Source organism: Anser cygnoides, chromosome 18 (assembly GCF_040182565.1).
Source record: "Anser cygnoides isolate HZ-2024a breed goose chromosome 18, Taihu_goose_T2T_genome, whole genome shotgun sequence".
Classification (NCBI taxonomy): domain Eukaryota; kingdom Metazoa; phylum Chordata; class Aves; order Anseriformes; family Anatidae; genus Anser; species Anser cygnoides.
Genome location: NC_089890.1, coordinates 4,915,489 through 4,930,676, shown reverse-complemented (window position 1 = coordinate 4,930,676; position 15,188 = coordinate 4,915,489). Strand labels below are relative to the sequence as shown.

Here is a 15,188-nt window from a genome sequence, read left to right as displayed (position 1 = left end):
AGCATCTAGGAGCCTGTGCGGTTGTTAACCTTGGAATACAGGAGGCAAAGGTCAGAGCAGCATTTCCTCATTCAGTGTTTGTATTAGATAGGGAGCAAAGAAGATATTGAAGCCACCTATGAGGATTGCTGCTTTAAATTAACCTCACCACCCTGATCCTCTCATTCACTGCTTTTAAACTTTAGGAATTGGTAGTTCGAACTAGGCGATAATAAAAGCTATGTAGCAACATGACCCTCCTGCTGTAATTTGCCTCCTGTTTCCGTCCTGGTTTATAATATCCAATTTACGTGTCCATCAGGCTATAACCTTGATGTATCCTCACGACGCCCAGATCCATTAAAGGCTGTACATATTTTATCAGAGCTGGCAGAATTTGTTAATCTGTTACTCCCAGAAGAGCAAGTCGAATCATCACAATTTTGTGCAGGGCTGAGGACAAGGGGCCTTGGTGCTGTTAATGCCAGCTGGGGGGAGGCAGTGGCTGTTTACTGGTAGAATGGGTTGGTGGTGTAGCTGCAGGAGAGGCACTCAGGTTACCTACAAACCCACAAAAATCTGTGCTGCGCTGTATTCAGCTCTTTTTCCTCAAGGCAACTCAACACCTATAAACAGCTGGGAGGCATTTACAAACTCATTCCGTTTTGAGCTGCCACTACCCCTAAGAAAAATCTCACAAATTGAAGTAATTCGTTAATGAAGTAGTGGGATTATGGGAGGCTGAGCAACATTCCTTAAAAGCAAGAATAATCATTGCAGTGACAGAAGGAATGTGTTACAGCACTTTTCACCTGTTGTGTTTAATGAGGCTACAGCTGTCATGGATGAGAACCATACAGCAATCTAAACATGTACATACTTCATTGTAATAAATGTGTTTTTTTTTTAAACCTGGTTCTGTTGTGTTTCTTTTCCATCACCATCTTTAAGATAAGTCCTCTATGGCTCTTTCAGGATGATGTGCAAGCTCTTACTGGTTGTCACTGGTAGTTGTACATCTACGTGGGGGCAGTGGAGCCATCGCACTGTTCAAGTCCTCGGTCATCCTTCCACAACTGAAGTGCTGCCTTGGGCTTATGGACTCACCTACTCACTTCATGGAGCAATCCTGAAGGCACTAAAACTGTGTGAAAGCTGTAGGAAGGGCTGCAGAGCAGTGCTGCTTTGTCTCAACTCGGTGGGAGCATTATAAAGGTCAGCATGGTATTTGGTTTTGGACACGTGCTCTCTTAGCAGGAACTTGCTTTTAAAGGTCAGCAACACAACTAACCTCAAACCACCCTCAAGAATTCATTCAGATTACAACTGAAGCAAGTGACAAGTGTCTTTTGAAAATACCTCCGTAAGTTAGAGATTCCAAATTTATTAAATACTAAAATCAGTAGGTTTTTAAGCGCAAATCACTTTCACAAGCTGGATTCCCAGTAAAGGTACCAGCTCTGCAGCTTCTTAGCAAGTTTCATCCTGTGTAGCTGGGACTGCTCTTCTTATTCTTCAGTAAATAGCATGAACTGCTGAGGGGAAGGAATTGATCTTAACAGTTACACAAAAATAAGTAAGAAGGCAAGACTGATTTTTAGAAACTGTGTTAGTGTTGCTTTAACTTCCACCCTATTTGTCAACCAACTTGAAAATTAATTCACAGCTTATTCCTCAGTTTAGCTGGAACCACTAGAGGAAAAAGTTTGTCTTCCACCAGGAATAAGTCATCTATTAAAGCAAACAAGGAGACTCCCTTACTGACCTGAAGTGTTCCAAGATTATCTTGTTTCTACTATTCTAATTCAAAAACTCAGCTAATTCTCCCATGGGGAGAAAAAAGTTACGCAGGGTCAAGTAAACAGAGACAGTGCTTAATAAAGCTCACAAATCACCTCTGTTAGCTGTACTTAAGTTTTTTTATTAATAAGGCTAATGCATCACAACCTCAGAATGTTTTGGTTGGTCTCGCCACTGCTACTTTCCTTTTTCTGGAGCAAAGCGACAGCAATTGCATGCTCTGAGAAAGAGAAGGTGCCTGCCAGTACATGACTGAATGCCCAAACAAATGCTACTTAGAGGCAGCTCGGCTCAGCGTGTCCATTTAAGTGCATCTGGGCTGAGCAGCTCAGTCAGCAGAACAGCTCTGGCCTGTAGGAAGTTTGGATTGTTTTATAAGGATTATAGGTATGCCTTCTATAAGGCATTCAAGATGACTTACGTGGTATAAACTAGGAGAACACCAGACCTTGTCAGCCAAAAGAAAAGTGTAGCAGTTCCACAGCATGGAAATAAATACCTAGAATAACTTCGGAACAGAGAATAAGTTGTCATGCCTGACTGGGTATTGTATCTCTAGCTTTCCTCATGGGTTGTCAGACTCAGCAACCATAGCTTGGGGTGGGGCAGCTGTCTCTCCAAGAGAAAATACTTTCTTAGCAAGGTTTCCACCTCATGATGCATTATCTAAGTATGCATTTTATTACAAGTAGAATCGTTACACAACAAAGTAATGCATATTGGAAAAATACATTTTTACAATGACTCCAGACAAACATTGCAGATAAAATGCCATTGTTCTAAGACTTCCTTTTCTATTCAACAGAGGGTATTAGAAGGTTCGGTTACTTTTTAATCACTCATACATGCTTTGATTGAACGGAGTATGCTGCAGTATTCAACTCTGCTGGCTAAAGGAAAAAAAAGGAGTTGCCCACTAACATTTGATCTACAAGAAAAAAAATCCAGCCATGGCCTCCCTTGTTGTTACGTGTTAATTTATAAGCACTATGTGAGAAGTTGTACAAGCCATTGATCTCCAGCACAGGAAGTCATTAAGGCATCTGTCAGCTTTTAGCAAGCAACTCGCCACGCTCTGTTAGTACCTTTAACACTAACATTCTCACTCCACTTAGTGGTGTGAAACAGTGATTACACCTTCCTCAGATAGATACACAAATTAAAATTTAAGCCAGACCACATTTTGTGCTTGTATAAAAGTGCTGGATGACTACAATCAAAAGGAATCCAGACTCGGAACAAAAAGCTACATTATGAACTACCACAGACTTTCCATCTAGCCCTGTTGAAGTGCCTTAAGCCTGGTTTGACAGCATCACTTTCCAGGGACAGAAAGTTTGTTTTCTTTATACCCTTTTGTTCAACGCTTGGCAGACTCAAGTCTCAAGTTATTAGACACCGCTTAAAGACAGCGGGGATAAGAGGGGTGGGGTTTTTGGTCACAACTGCAGTATGCTACAAAAAGGAAGTGCATTTGCTAATGGAGCTAGAAATGTGTTGACCACTACTAAATTACCAAGTGCCTCCATTCACATCTGTACTCTGCAGTGGAGCATTGCCAGCAAAACTCCAAAAAGAATCTCAGAGATCTGAGCTTCGGGCCAATACTTGGCAGAGTGCATAAAGGACTGACCCCACCGGTTGTTTGGCAGGGTCAGTCTCTTTAGCTGGTTAGAACTAGAAGAAGAAAACTAAAGTGGGATTTTGGTTCAAGTTGTGAGGCTTTTCCCCTTTAACTATGACAGAAAGCAAGCTATTGAGAATTGGCTGTAAGGAAACTATCACAAAGGCACTTTAAAAATGATCAGATTTGCTGGATTTAGTTGCTTTGAAATTAATGAATGCTTCAGGCTGTATATTAGCTTATCAATAACCGTAACTTTCCTTGCAGACTTCAGTAAGAAAGATAAAGTTAGTAGAATATTGGCTGGAAAGGACAAATGGAGCATTAAGTACAGTTTCCCAGATCCTTGTCAAAGTTTCAGGCAGTCTTATTTCATATTCTATTTTTAAAAAGATCAGCCAGCCAGCCTTCAACTCACATTCAGTAAAGCTGAATCTTCACGAGATCTGCATTTTTAAAAACATTTAAAAGGCTATTTAATCTGTTGGAATAGAGCCACTGTTCCCTTGAACCTTCCATCAGGGAAGTCGCTGAAAAGGTCAAATTTAAGTGCTTTAGCAATTTCGCGTTGTGCAGCTTTCCAATTAAGTTCAAGTCCATCAGCTGCAGCCCTGGAAGAGCACTCCTCTATCACTATGTTCAGTCTTTCAGTCACTTACTACTTCACAGCATCGCAGCTCCAAGCCAGGAAGGAAGTTAACGTGTTATGGGATGTGCTATAGTCAAGAATTCTGTAGCCTAACACACTCTATCCATCACTACCTTTCATTGCTAGAGACTTGCACTCAATGATAATTTGAAACATGGAAGGACATGGACTAGAATCTTTTCCACAATCTATTCCACTCAAAAAAACCAAGCTTTAGCTTGCAGCTTAATGCTTCAGACACCATTATTTACCATCTCATTCATCTCAGCCTAAAATGCAGTTGACAATAAAATGACAGATGCATCATCTATATTAGGAATTGTGTTACACAGACCAGTTCTATTACCCAGGGCGTTCTATTGGAACATGCCAGCAGCAGACATAAAATAGTGAGGCAAATTTGTATTGCATCATCCATTAGCCTTTTCTAGCGTTACAAGAGTGAGATTCCAGTTACAATATCTGCATATTGGAAGATCAAAGTGCAGATCAAGTGAGAGTTGATGTGAAATTCATTGTGCAAATGACAGTGTTTATACCCTTTCCCATCATTTTTTGTACAAGTTCGAGAAAAACCCTCAGGCAAGTCTCCTATAAAAGCAGCAGTCTGGTTTATCATCATCTCATCTTACTCCTAAGACTGACAAGTCAGTATTCGAAACAGAGCAATGTGTAATCATCTTTTCCATACTGCACACCTCATATGCCAGTCCATAAGTAAACATACCAGTTCAGGGAACAGAGATGAGGAATGCCAAGTTGAGTCTAAACTAGCTTTGTCTCTTAGGATGAAAAGAAAACCTTAACATGCCATGTACTTTTGCTTAAGCACACATTTTCTTCTGACAAGCCTTTGCCCACCAAACCACAACCCTGTTTATCAGCAAAGTGATTTCCTGTTTACCTAGAAAACGTGGTGTAGGAGTTTCAGATTCAGCATGTTTAAGAGAACACGACCAGCTTCGATTAAAACACTGCAGCTTAATCCAGAATTCTTCCTTCAAGGCCAGAGGCTTTATGTTAATAGGAAACCTCCAAATATGCTCCCACTTGCTGGCAACCCTGCTGAGACTGAACCCAAATTTAATGCTTAAACGTGCAGCACATTCTACACTGGTAGGTTTACTGGCTCTTCTGCAGCAGTTAACCAGGGTCTTTAAACCAAAGGAAAGTGCTACTCTCCCTCACGGGATTCATAATGCACTTCAGCATTTATTGCTGTATTGCGAGTTAGATTACTTAACCAGTTTTAGTGTTTCTCCGTTTAGCATAAGCTTAGGCCTTTCAGCACATTTAAGGTCATTTACACAAGTTTTATGACTTGGAAGGACTAGCAAGGTAGATATGAAAGTGCAACAAGGCAGGCTCTGACAGCTCTAGCAGGTACGAGCAAGAGTATTTACTGGTTAAACAATCTTGCACTTCTCTTGAACATGCTAACACTAATGAGGAGGTATCAAGATGTGGATCTGCAATTCTGACTGCTTTGCATCAGATGTTGTAAAGCTTTCTGTTGTAAGGCCACAATTCTTGAGCTATGCTTAGAACTAACTCCCATTTTTGAAGTTTCTTGAAATGAACACTGGTTGTAACAGCTCAGCCTAGCTTCACAAGAAGTCTTCTCTAGAGAAAGGGAACGTTAATCTTTAAGACAAAGCAAAGAAAGATACCTGGTTACCCTGAAACTTAATGCCATCTCTACTAAGCAGCCTGAAAGCAACAGGACTTAATAGAGTTGCTCAGTGCAAAGCACCATGTCAAGGACAGACCTGTTTTATGTCAACTCAAACACCAGTCTTACATTTCAGCTTCCATACCCCACTGCAACTAGAAGAGGGTCTAAATTCTCTTGTCACTTGGTTTCAACAATCCACTTGAATTCCTAGTGAAGTCTATCACAGCCCAATACATTTACAGTCATACGAAGTCATTTATACCAGAATATATCATAACAGGGTCCTTAATTAGTTGAGTCTATTGCAGAAGACATGTATAGGCCTCCTCTTCCCTATCCAGAGGGCTTGTAAGCACAGCTGCTGTCAGGAGAACTGACCAGGAATCCCTTTGCTTCCACTGCATACTAGGAAACTCCTCCCAGAGTCAGGACATCAAAGCAGATGTTGCAAACTCGAACTGGCTTGTTCAGATCAAATTTTATGATAGGAATCTCCTTTGTTGAGCACTTATGGCAGAGCAAGCGTCCACAGTGTCGGCTGTTGAAAGAAGAGGGGTAGGAGAGAAGTGAGCTCTCCTTGCAGTAAACACCAGGGTTTTATTGCTTGGTATCCTTTGTCAATGACAGCATCATTAAAAATGTAGAGTAGCAAGTGAAATGATATGTTTTTGTCACCTCTTTCAGAGCAAGTCAGCACCACTAATGAAAATAGGCATTGAAGTCATCTATTCTACTACAGGAACTTTGACATGACTTCTAATTTCCAGCAAATCCAGAATATTTTAAGTGCACAAACTGCTTAAGATATGACTTAAGCCAGAGCACAAGCCAGACCCAAGTTAACTAAATCAGGGGGGAATATTTCAACTGGATTACTGGTTATACAGCTACATTAGGATGGAGGCTTTCTAAAGCACCAGAAGGAACAAGCCTAGCAACATTTGGAATGGGAATCTGTTTCCTTGTAAGCACAGCAAGATGTGTCACACATTACCAGTGATGCTTTCTTGTTGTGACTCCAAATTTGGCAGTGCATTCGTAGCAGTTGGAGCCATCACACCAGGGAGGTTCTTTTGTCAGCATATCTGTTAGAGGTAAAAACGTAAAGGCAAAATGGGCTCTGACACCTCTCAAGTATACTGTAAGATTAAGGAGACTTTTCCCACAGCTTTAGGTAATATTCAGTATAATTGATTCTCTTGCAGTAGCTGCCATCTTGTTTGTTGAACATGTATAGTCACTGCGATGAATACAGTACAAGTTATAAAGCAGCATCTAGTTTTAAGCTACATTTGACTACTATACCAGACAGCATTCCCCATGAACATTACTTCCTTTTTCTGGAAGGATGAAGAAGTTTGACAGGGTTGCACTGGACAATTTTTCAGTTTATCGTTAGAAAATGAGTATTTCTACCTCATTTCAAGCACTAGAATATTCAGAAGTTCAGCCCGTCTGGAATTAGTGTCATCTAAATCAGCTGTCCAGAGTTCTTTTTCTTTACCTAGGAATCTCAGAATTGTAAGCTAAACTACCTTCCAACCATAGCAAGCAGTACTTACCCAGTAATCTAAAGAGAAGCTGTTTTGTAGCAACTTGGTAGTTGAAGATATTTACTCCCTGATTATTGTTAACTCCAAGACGAGCCCCAGCTCTCACTATTGCACGGCACAAGTTAGCATTTCCCTTCATATAAGCCAAGAGAAGCACTGAAAAAATAAAAGCCAGACATGTCAGAGCTAATGGAGTGGAGGTAGTATTATTTTACTCAGTCCAGAAAAGGGCAGCTTCAGTGCAATGTTTGCATCTTTCTGTATTTAACATACTACTGCCAATTAGTGCAGCTTTAAAATGACATACCATTAATATGACTTGAGTGACTTTCAAGCTTAATAGCCGTTCAGTCTCACCTACCTGTGTTTCCTTCAGCATCAGGTTTGTCTAGAGGGTATTCTGGCATGCACTCCAAGAAAAGGTCACAGATGGCTGCTGCGTTATCCTTTCCGTATTGTCCCAAAATATGCATTGGTGACTGGCCTCTGGGGAAAGGAGTTTATTAACTCGATCAAAGTCTGTTTGCAACTACAGTTACTCATCCAACTAGCCATCGTCTTTTAGAAATTGTTTCACACTTAAACAATGCTGCACCTCACATATATACACCTCAGTACCTCATATACAACTGCCTACTTCATGCATACCAAGGAGGAGTTAATTTCGGTACTGTTTACACACAGCATTGTCTGTGCACTTCACTGTGAAAGTGCTGTACAAATAGAAAATAAAACATTTGGCTTTGATTACAGAATCGTAATATCCTGAGCTGGAAGGGACCCACAAGGATCAGTGTCCAATTCCTGGCTCCACACAGGACTTCCTAAAATGTAAACTGTATGTCTGAGGGCATTGTCCAAATGCTTCTTGAACTCTGGCAGGCTTGGTGCTATGACCAGTTCACTGGGAAGCCTGTTCCAGTGCCCAATTGCACTCTCAGTAAGGAACCTTTTTCTAAAATCCAACCTGACCCGCCTCTGTCTGAGCTCCATGCTGTTCCCTCGGGTCCTGTCGCTGTCCCCAGAGAGCAGAGCTCAGCGCCTGCCCCTCCGCTTCCCGTGAGGGAGCTGCAGGCTGCCATGAGTCTCCTTTTCTCTAAGCTGAACAAACCAAGGGACCTCAGCTGTTCCTCATACATCTTGCCCTCTGATCCCTTCACCATCTTTGTTGCCCTCCGTCAGACACTCTCTAGTAGTCTTATGTCCTTCTCATGCCGTGGTACCCAAAACTGCACGCAGTACTAGAGTAGAACAATCACTTCCCTCAGTCAGCTCACTATGCTGTATAGTATCCAGTCACACCAGCACACATTTTAATTAAATCATTCTTTTAGTCTGTTAAGACTACAGTAGTTACCTAATATTAAAGGCTTCAGCATCTACATTGCACTCCGTGAGGAGGACCCGGATATTGTTTAGACGGCCATGCATCACTGCCAGATGAAGAGCTGAAAAGCAGAAGAGAAGCTTCAAGAATTTGAGTAGTTCATGTCAGCAGTACTTACACCCCAATAAAATTAAGTGGTCCCTTTCTACTTTCCCACCTTCCCTCTCCAAAACTCCTTCCACTAGCTTTGATTTCTTGGATTTTCCTTTTAATCTTTGAGAAGTGAGCCCATTCAATGGGTTCTCTCTACCAGCAGGAGAAATTAGTAGCAGGCCTACTGAAGTTTTGTACATCTACTTGTGAAACTTTAGAAGTTTACCATTGTTTCCATTTTCATCCACAGCTGCAAAGTCTACTCCATTCTCCAGAAGGACTGAACAAATTGTGGGCAAATCTTGCTGAGCTGCTAAGTGAAGAGCAGTCTGACGATGCTTTGTCAGTTCATTCACCTGGGCACCTGCAAGCAGCTGTCAAGATGCAAGAAGGAATACATTCAATGTTTTCCAGGGCTATGAGCCAACATTTTCTTTCTGAATGAAGCCCACGAGACTTCACTGCACAGAAATATTTCTAGGCCTCCACCCAATATACACAAAACGCTATCACTGAGCTGCTGCAACTTGTGTACACGTTCTGATCTGCAGCAAGTGCAAAGTAAGGTTCCCGCTTTAAACTGCAGCTCAGCTGACAGTCTGAGCCAAGCTAGCTTTATGCAAGACAGAGTTCTGCTTCAGAAGTAGCACCACCCTCAGCTGACTTCTCCAGCCTATAAGCAATCTGCATTAAAGCAGAATATGTATTTCTAAGCAGAAGGGAAAAGTGATTCTCCAGTACATACCAAATTACGCACAATGATCTCTGAGCCGGCTTGTACGGCCAGGTGGAGAGGTGTTAGTTTGGATGCATCCTGGACGCGAGAATTTACATTAGCGTGTACACTGATCAGGAACAGCACACTCTCAATGTCAGAGTTCTGAACAGCTACATGTAGAAAATTTCGACCTTTGTTATCCACCTGTGGCAAAGAGGACACAAAACAAACCCCCTGTTATTTCTGTAGAACAGCAAAGAGTTATGCACAGAACATATTTCTACCAAGAGATATGATACTTACTCCCTCTACCTGAGGTAAACTGTAGTTTTGCTCCTTTTGCTGCTTGGCATTAGAGACTTACTTATGTCACTATCAAACACACTGAACTAAGAAATTATCAGCTGCATGTGCTCGTTCTAGTCTGCTTCAAACCCGTTTATTTCTAGTTTAAACTTGTCATTTCTTGACAACACACTGGAGAGTATTACAAGCAAAAGTTAGCTTTTGTACTAAGTATGGGGCAGCAGTTGATGATAAACTCTATTAAATGAGACAAACTTCAGTCAAACTTCAAACTTCAGAAGCAACACGCGATTCTGCCATACTAATGCAAAATATGCTCGTTTTTTGGCTAAATGCCAAGGGCATGCTGTTCATCTTTGTCCTGAAGCTGATGTTAAAGTATATTCAGAACTGGCTGTGTATGTGATACATCTGAAACATGGATACAAGAGCTCCCTAAGCACTCTAGTAATCACTAGTAATTAAATTTACAGTGTAGGAAGAAATTCCTGAACAGCTGCCTGAAGTGTCACACTAGAAGTCTGAAGATACAGTGGAGGTTTTCCAGTTCGGCAGTGCAGTGTTAACATCTATTATTCAATTATTACAGGACAGAGTTTGTTTCGGATAGCTTTATGAGAGCTAGGTCATACATTGTGATGCACTATTACAGAAACAAGACATGCAAGTAGTTACAACTTTCTCCTTATATTCCTCTGCCTGTACCTCAGTTTAGTACTGACAAGGTTTGATGAGACACTAACCCTCAACGTTCTCACTCACACATAGCATGTGCCTATCTAGTTTCCTAATAAATCCTGCCATAGAAAACTGAAATTTGGCAAACATTGTGACATACAAAGCCACAAAAGAATACAGCAGAACTTGCTTGTGGAATGCCTGTCACTGTAGACTTGTACAGCAACAAGACCAGTATGCTTTAAATGCTCCCAGTTTACCTGTTCAGCAGCTCCTGGCTCCCTCTTCAAAATTGCTTCAGCCGCCTTATTATTTTTATACGTCATCGCACATGCAAAGGGAGTCATTCCTTGCCTGTCACGCACATTTAGCTTAATTTCTGGATGTGAAATCATAAGCTGAATTATAACATTATGTTGGTTGCTAATGGCGACATGGATTGGAGTTCTTCCTTCTGCATCCTAGAAGGAAACCAGGAAGTTCATTACATGAAGATGCAGCAATAAACAAATCTTTCCCATGTCTGAAAAACAAAGGAAGCTTTTTGCTTAGCTCTTGTGACATACCCCGTAGCCTTCAGCTGGAACACAAAGCAGTTGCAGTGGGAGCTCACATCCACAATGTAAGTGAAGCAAATTGGTATTTGCTCCTCCAAATAGGCTGACCTCAATCCTCTGTGTTATACAGCCTTTTAAGTAGCTCAGGGTAACTTTTCCCATGCAGCCAGACATTTTGGGTGAGCATTCACTCACGACAGTAGCCAAGCACTCTACGAGAATGCTTTAAACTGATATTAGTTATTTTATTTTTATGTTAACACCTTATATTATTAAAAATTTGTAGATTTTATTTTTAACTGAAAGAACAATGTCCAAAAATAATATTCAAATCTGAGGTATCATTTCCATACATTCATTAGTGTAGGTATGTCCCTGGCTTGACTCTCAGGCACTTGTGCTAAATTTTCTGAAAGAAGCTAGACACCTGGAAGTTCACTCACTGAAAAATGTTAAGTGTTAGGCATGTTTGTTATGCAAACAGTACAGTCTATCAAATTCGAATAAGGCCTTTAATCATTTGTCTGCATGAAGAAAGAGTTTACAGCCACAGCAGCTTTGTGACGTGACTGTTCTGTTGCTCTTTAATGCCACTTTCAACAGCATCAGCACCTGGAAATGCTATGCATTTATTTCTTTTGCTGCAATTTGTCTAGCTTCTATTTAAGGACTACTGTGTGATCAAGAATTATGAAGTGTAGCTCACAATTGCTTCACCTTGATTTATTTGATAACAGGAAATGCTTCCCAGGTAAACTAACAGTCAAATATCAAATATTCTGGAGTTTTACGCTACAGCTGACCTAATGATCAGCTTTGTTCACACTAAGAACAGAAGAGTCCAACTTGGATCATTACATCACCAAAAAAAAAACTAGAACTACAAGAAGTTTTCTGTATCACTGTTTTCCTTCACTCTGGCTTCCTGAAAGAACCATACATGTGGACAGATGAGCACCAAAACTGGTAGCAAGGGACAGGAAAAAAGCAGAACTGCAGCCAGTCCTTGCACTAGCTCAGTCATAGCAGCAGGCTGTTCTTTGTTTGTGAAACAAAATACACAGGTAAGGGAGAGTTGTTTTCACTGTATTGAAGTTAAAGAACCAGTTTCAAAGAAACTGCACCATTTTAATACATACCTGAGCATTGACATTGGCACCAAACTCCAAAAGGCACTGGATCACTTCTTCTAGACCCCAGCAGGCTGCCAGGTGTAGGGGCGTCTGTCCATCATGAGCTTCTTCTTCTCCTTCTCCATTAGGGCCAGGCTTTCTGGGACTGTTCACGTCACAGCCACTAAGAGAAGCACAACACAGTCAATTTATTAAATGTCATCTAGACTGAAACAGTTTCAAACAAAGGTCAGAAAAAGGTTTCTGCAAGAGCTGATTCAGCATCTGCTAACACATCCTATATAAACACAAACTCCAAATTTTAATTTGACTCATCATCAAGAACATGACAATTTAGATAATAGAATGTGTCGGTGTCTTCAAGATTAGTCAGGCTTCCATAAGTGCCATTCACTCACCAGAAGTCTAATGAAGCACACACCTGTTACTGGCTCAAAATAGCATTCAATTAGTTTACACTAGGAAAATAAGTACAAGCACATTAGAAAGTTTGCATTTGGGGGGGGGGGGGGGGGGAGTAGGGAGTGTCTGACCTGCGAATAAGGAAGCATGCTATTTGTTCACTGTTTTCATCAATAGCTCTGTGAAGAAGAGTTTGTAAGCATCCACTTGGTCCTGATCCCCAACAGGTCGAATCACAGCCATGTCTAACCTGGAAAGAAACGCACAATGAAGCAGTGAAGTTTTTGATATAAAGTACTAGGAGCCTGCTGGAGATACATTTATTAGGAGTCATAAGGAACTTTGACTAAGTTTCCTCCTGGATCACCTATGCCTGAATAGAACCCAATTTTAAAAGGAATAAAGGTGAGCCTCTAAAGGCTTTGATGAAACTTTAAGATGCAATAAAATCCAGGTTCATAGTAGTTTTACTCAGGAAGCTGATCATTACAGAAGCCAGGCATGCTACAGCCTGATGCTTTTGGTAAATCCTTTATCTGTTTTGCAGCACCAGGAATCCAGATGGCTCATTCTATGTTATTATAGTGGCTGTGAGGTATTTGGCTACGTAAGCTACAGTGTTTATAAAAGATTACCCAAGAAAAAGCAACTTCTGGTGAAGGAAAAACTCTAGAAGTTAAATGTATAGGATTACTCTGTTCTTTTCAGGCATTTGAGTTCATTTCTGCTGGTGAGACCTTTGCCACTAGTGACATACTCAAAGAACGTGACTAAATTAAGTCAACTAACAGTCTTACCAGAGTTGACGCAATATCTTCCAGGTTATTTTCTAAGGCAAGCCACAAAGGAGGATTTCCTTTTTCATCTGGCACAGACATATCTGCTCCCCTGGTACAGATAGCATCAACCACAAGAGGGAGCTGGTTTTTTATAGCTAGCTGTAATGCAGTTTCTCCATCCTGTGTTCTGCAATAGGTATAGTTTAAAGCATGTTACTACCCCATTAAAGAGTTAGATCTCTGTTACAGTAAATTCTTGGCTTTGCCAATAAATATCTCCACATTTGTGTTTTTGCTGTGGCAATATGTTCAGTCAGGCAAACCTACCATGTTAGTTTTTCACTGCAGCTATGTAGTTTACCTTTTTTTTCCCCTCTTTAATAGCAAATTAGTGACTTCTAAAGTTTGAGAATCATGTTAACGTTCTTGGCCCAGCTACCTTCCTTTCCTTAATTACAGCCACTGTTTGAACAGAGTTCCCTTTACCTAACATCACAGAAGGGAACATGTTTATCTGCACTGTGGTAACACTTCAAATGGTTGAGAAATACCAACCGTTGAAGAACTGAAGTTAGTTAGCCCTATTAGGCAGTTTGTCCCAATGACTCGCATTAGGTATAGCCAGCCAAATTTCAAAGCCTGTCAGTCATGTAAGCACATAAACGTTTTGTTAAGTCTAGTATCAGTTGTCTAGAGATACTCATGAGACTAGTTCTATCTGAATCTTGTTGTTGGGACTACATCTAATTAGTTTAGACAGCAGAACACATGCAGCTCCACAGGCAAACAGATGAGACTACAGTATGAGTAGATAGTATAGATGAGACAGTACCATGTCTCTAGGACTTGAGTCTGTTACAGAAGATTGTAGTCTACCTAGAGCCACGTGAAACCTCCCTCTGCAGCCTCAACTGGACTGATGGAGCTATATGTAGATCCATGTTCACATAGGTTCCTCAGCATTAACTAGTGCCACAGTGCCATAGTTAATGTCTCTGCATTAACTAGTGCCATAAAAAGGGCCATATCCATAACTGTGCACAAACCATGATTTGATAACAATTTCAAGCCTTTATATAGAATCTTAGAATATCCTGATTCGGAAGGGACCCACAACAATCATCAAGTCCAACTCCTGGCTCCACACAGGACCACCCAAAGATCAAACTATATGTCTGAGAACATTGTCCAAACACTTTTTGAACTCCAGCAGGCTTGGTGCCTTGACCACTTCCCGGGGCAGCCTGTTCCAGTGCCCGACCACCCACTGGTGAAGAACCTTTTCCTAGTGTCCAGTCTGAACCTCCCTTGACACAGCTTCATGCTGTTCTCTTGGGTCCTATCGCGAGTCAGCAGGGAGAAGAGAGCAGCATCTCCCCCTTTGCTCCTGCTCATGAGCAAGGCAGTCATCACACCTGCTCCTAAATACATACCCTGTTCAGTGTTGTATCAGTTAAGATCTTACCTGACATTTATATCTGCCTGATGTTCCAGCAGGAAGAGTGCACTCTTACTATCTTGTCTCTGTATTGCCATATGTAGTAGAGTCTGTCCGTCTGACATTGTGTCATTGATGGATGCCCCAGATCCAAGCAGCTGAGCTGCTATCGTGTGCATGCCTGAAGAGTTACAGCTCATTAATATTTTGCCTTCAGTTCTATAAAACAGACACCCTCTGAAGCATAAAAAATAAAGCTTCAAGCTTTCAGTTTCAATAATTACAAAAAAGAGATGTATTAGAGCCTATTAAAATATACATACATGAGCTAAGCCAACTCATGACTCCACCCAGCTTAAAAATGCATTTACAGACCTGTCAAATACTGGTTACTGACTCCTTTTGGCCTTGCTTTAA

The 15,188-nt window shown here is 41.1% G+C and overlaps 1 protein-coding gene across 3 annotated transcripts in view; it reads right to left on the bottom strand.

Moving 5' to 3' along the window:
• Positions 1-2,439: 2,439 nt before the first annotated feature.
• The window catches only part of ANKFY1 (ankyrin repeat and FYVE domain containing 1), a 33,392-nt gene continuing 20,643 nt past the window's right edge, over positions 2,440-15,188 (bottom strand). For all 3 annotated transcript variants that reach the window (XM_013189943.3, XM_066979859.1, XM_066979860.1), the window contains exons 14-25: positions 14,799-14,952; positions 13,352-13,520; positions 12,686-12,804; positions 12,159-12,315; positions 10,723-10,923; positions 9,506-9,682; positions 8,987-9,134; positions 8,638-8,728; positions 7,642-7,766; positions 7,290-7,436; positions 6,722-6,812; positions 2,440-6,265 (exon numbers count right to left, since the gene is read on the bottom strand). In XM_013189943.3, the coding sequence (XP_013045397.2) occupies positions 6,133-6,265; positions 6,722-6,812; positions 7,290-7,436; positions 7,642-7,766; positions 8,638-8,728; positions 8,987-9,134; positions 9,506-9,682; positions 10,723-10,923; positions 12,159-12,315; positions 12,686-12,804; positions 13,352-13,520; positions 14,799-14,952 (1,712 nt within the window). In that variant the 3' untranslated portion in view covers positions 2,440-6,132. The remainder of the gene's footprint in view (positions 6,266-6,721; positions 6,813-7,289; positions 7,437-7,641; positions 7,767-8,637; positions 8,729-8,986; positions 9,135-9,505; positions 9,683-10,722; positions 10,924-12,158; positions 12,316-12,685; positions 12,805-13,351; positions 13,521-14,798; positions 14,953-15,188) is intronic.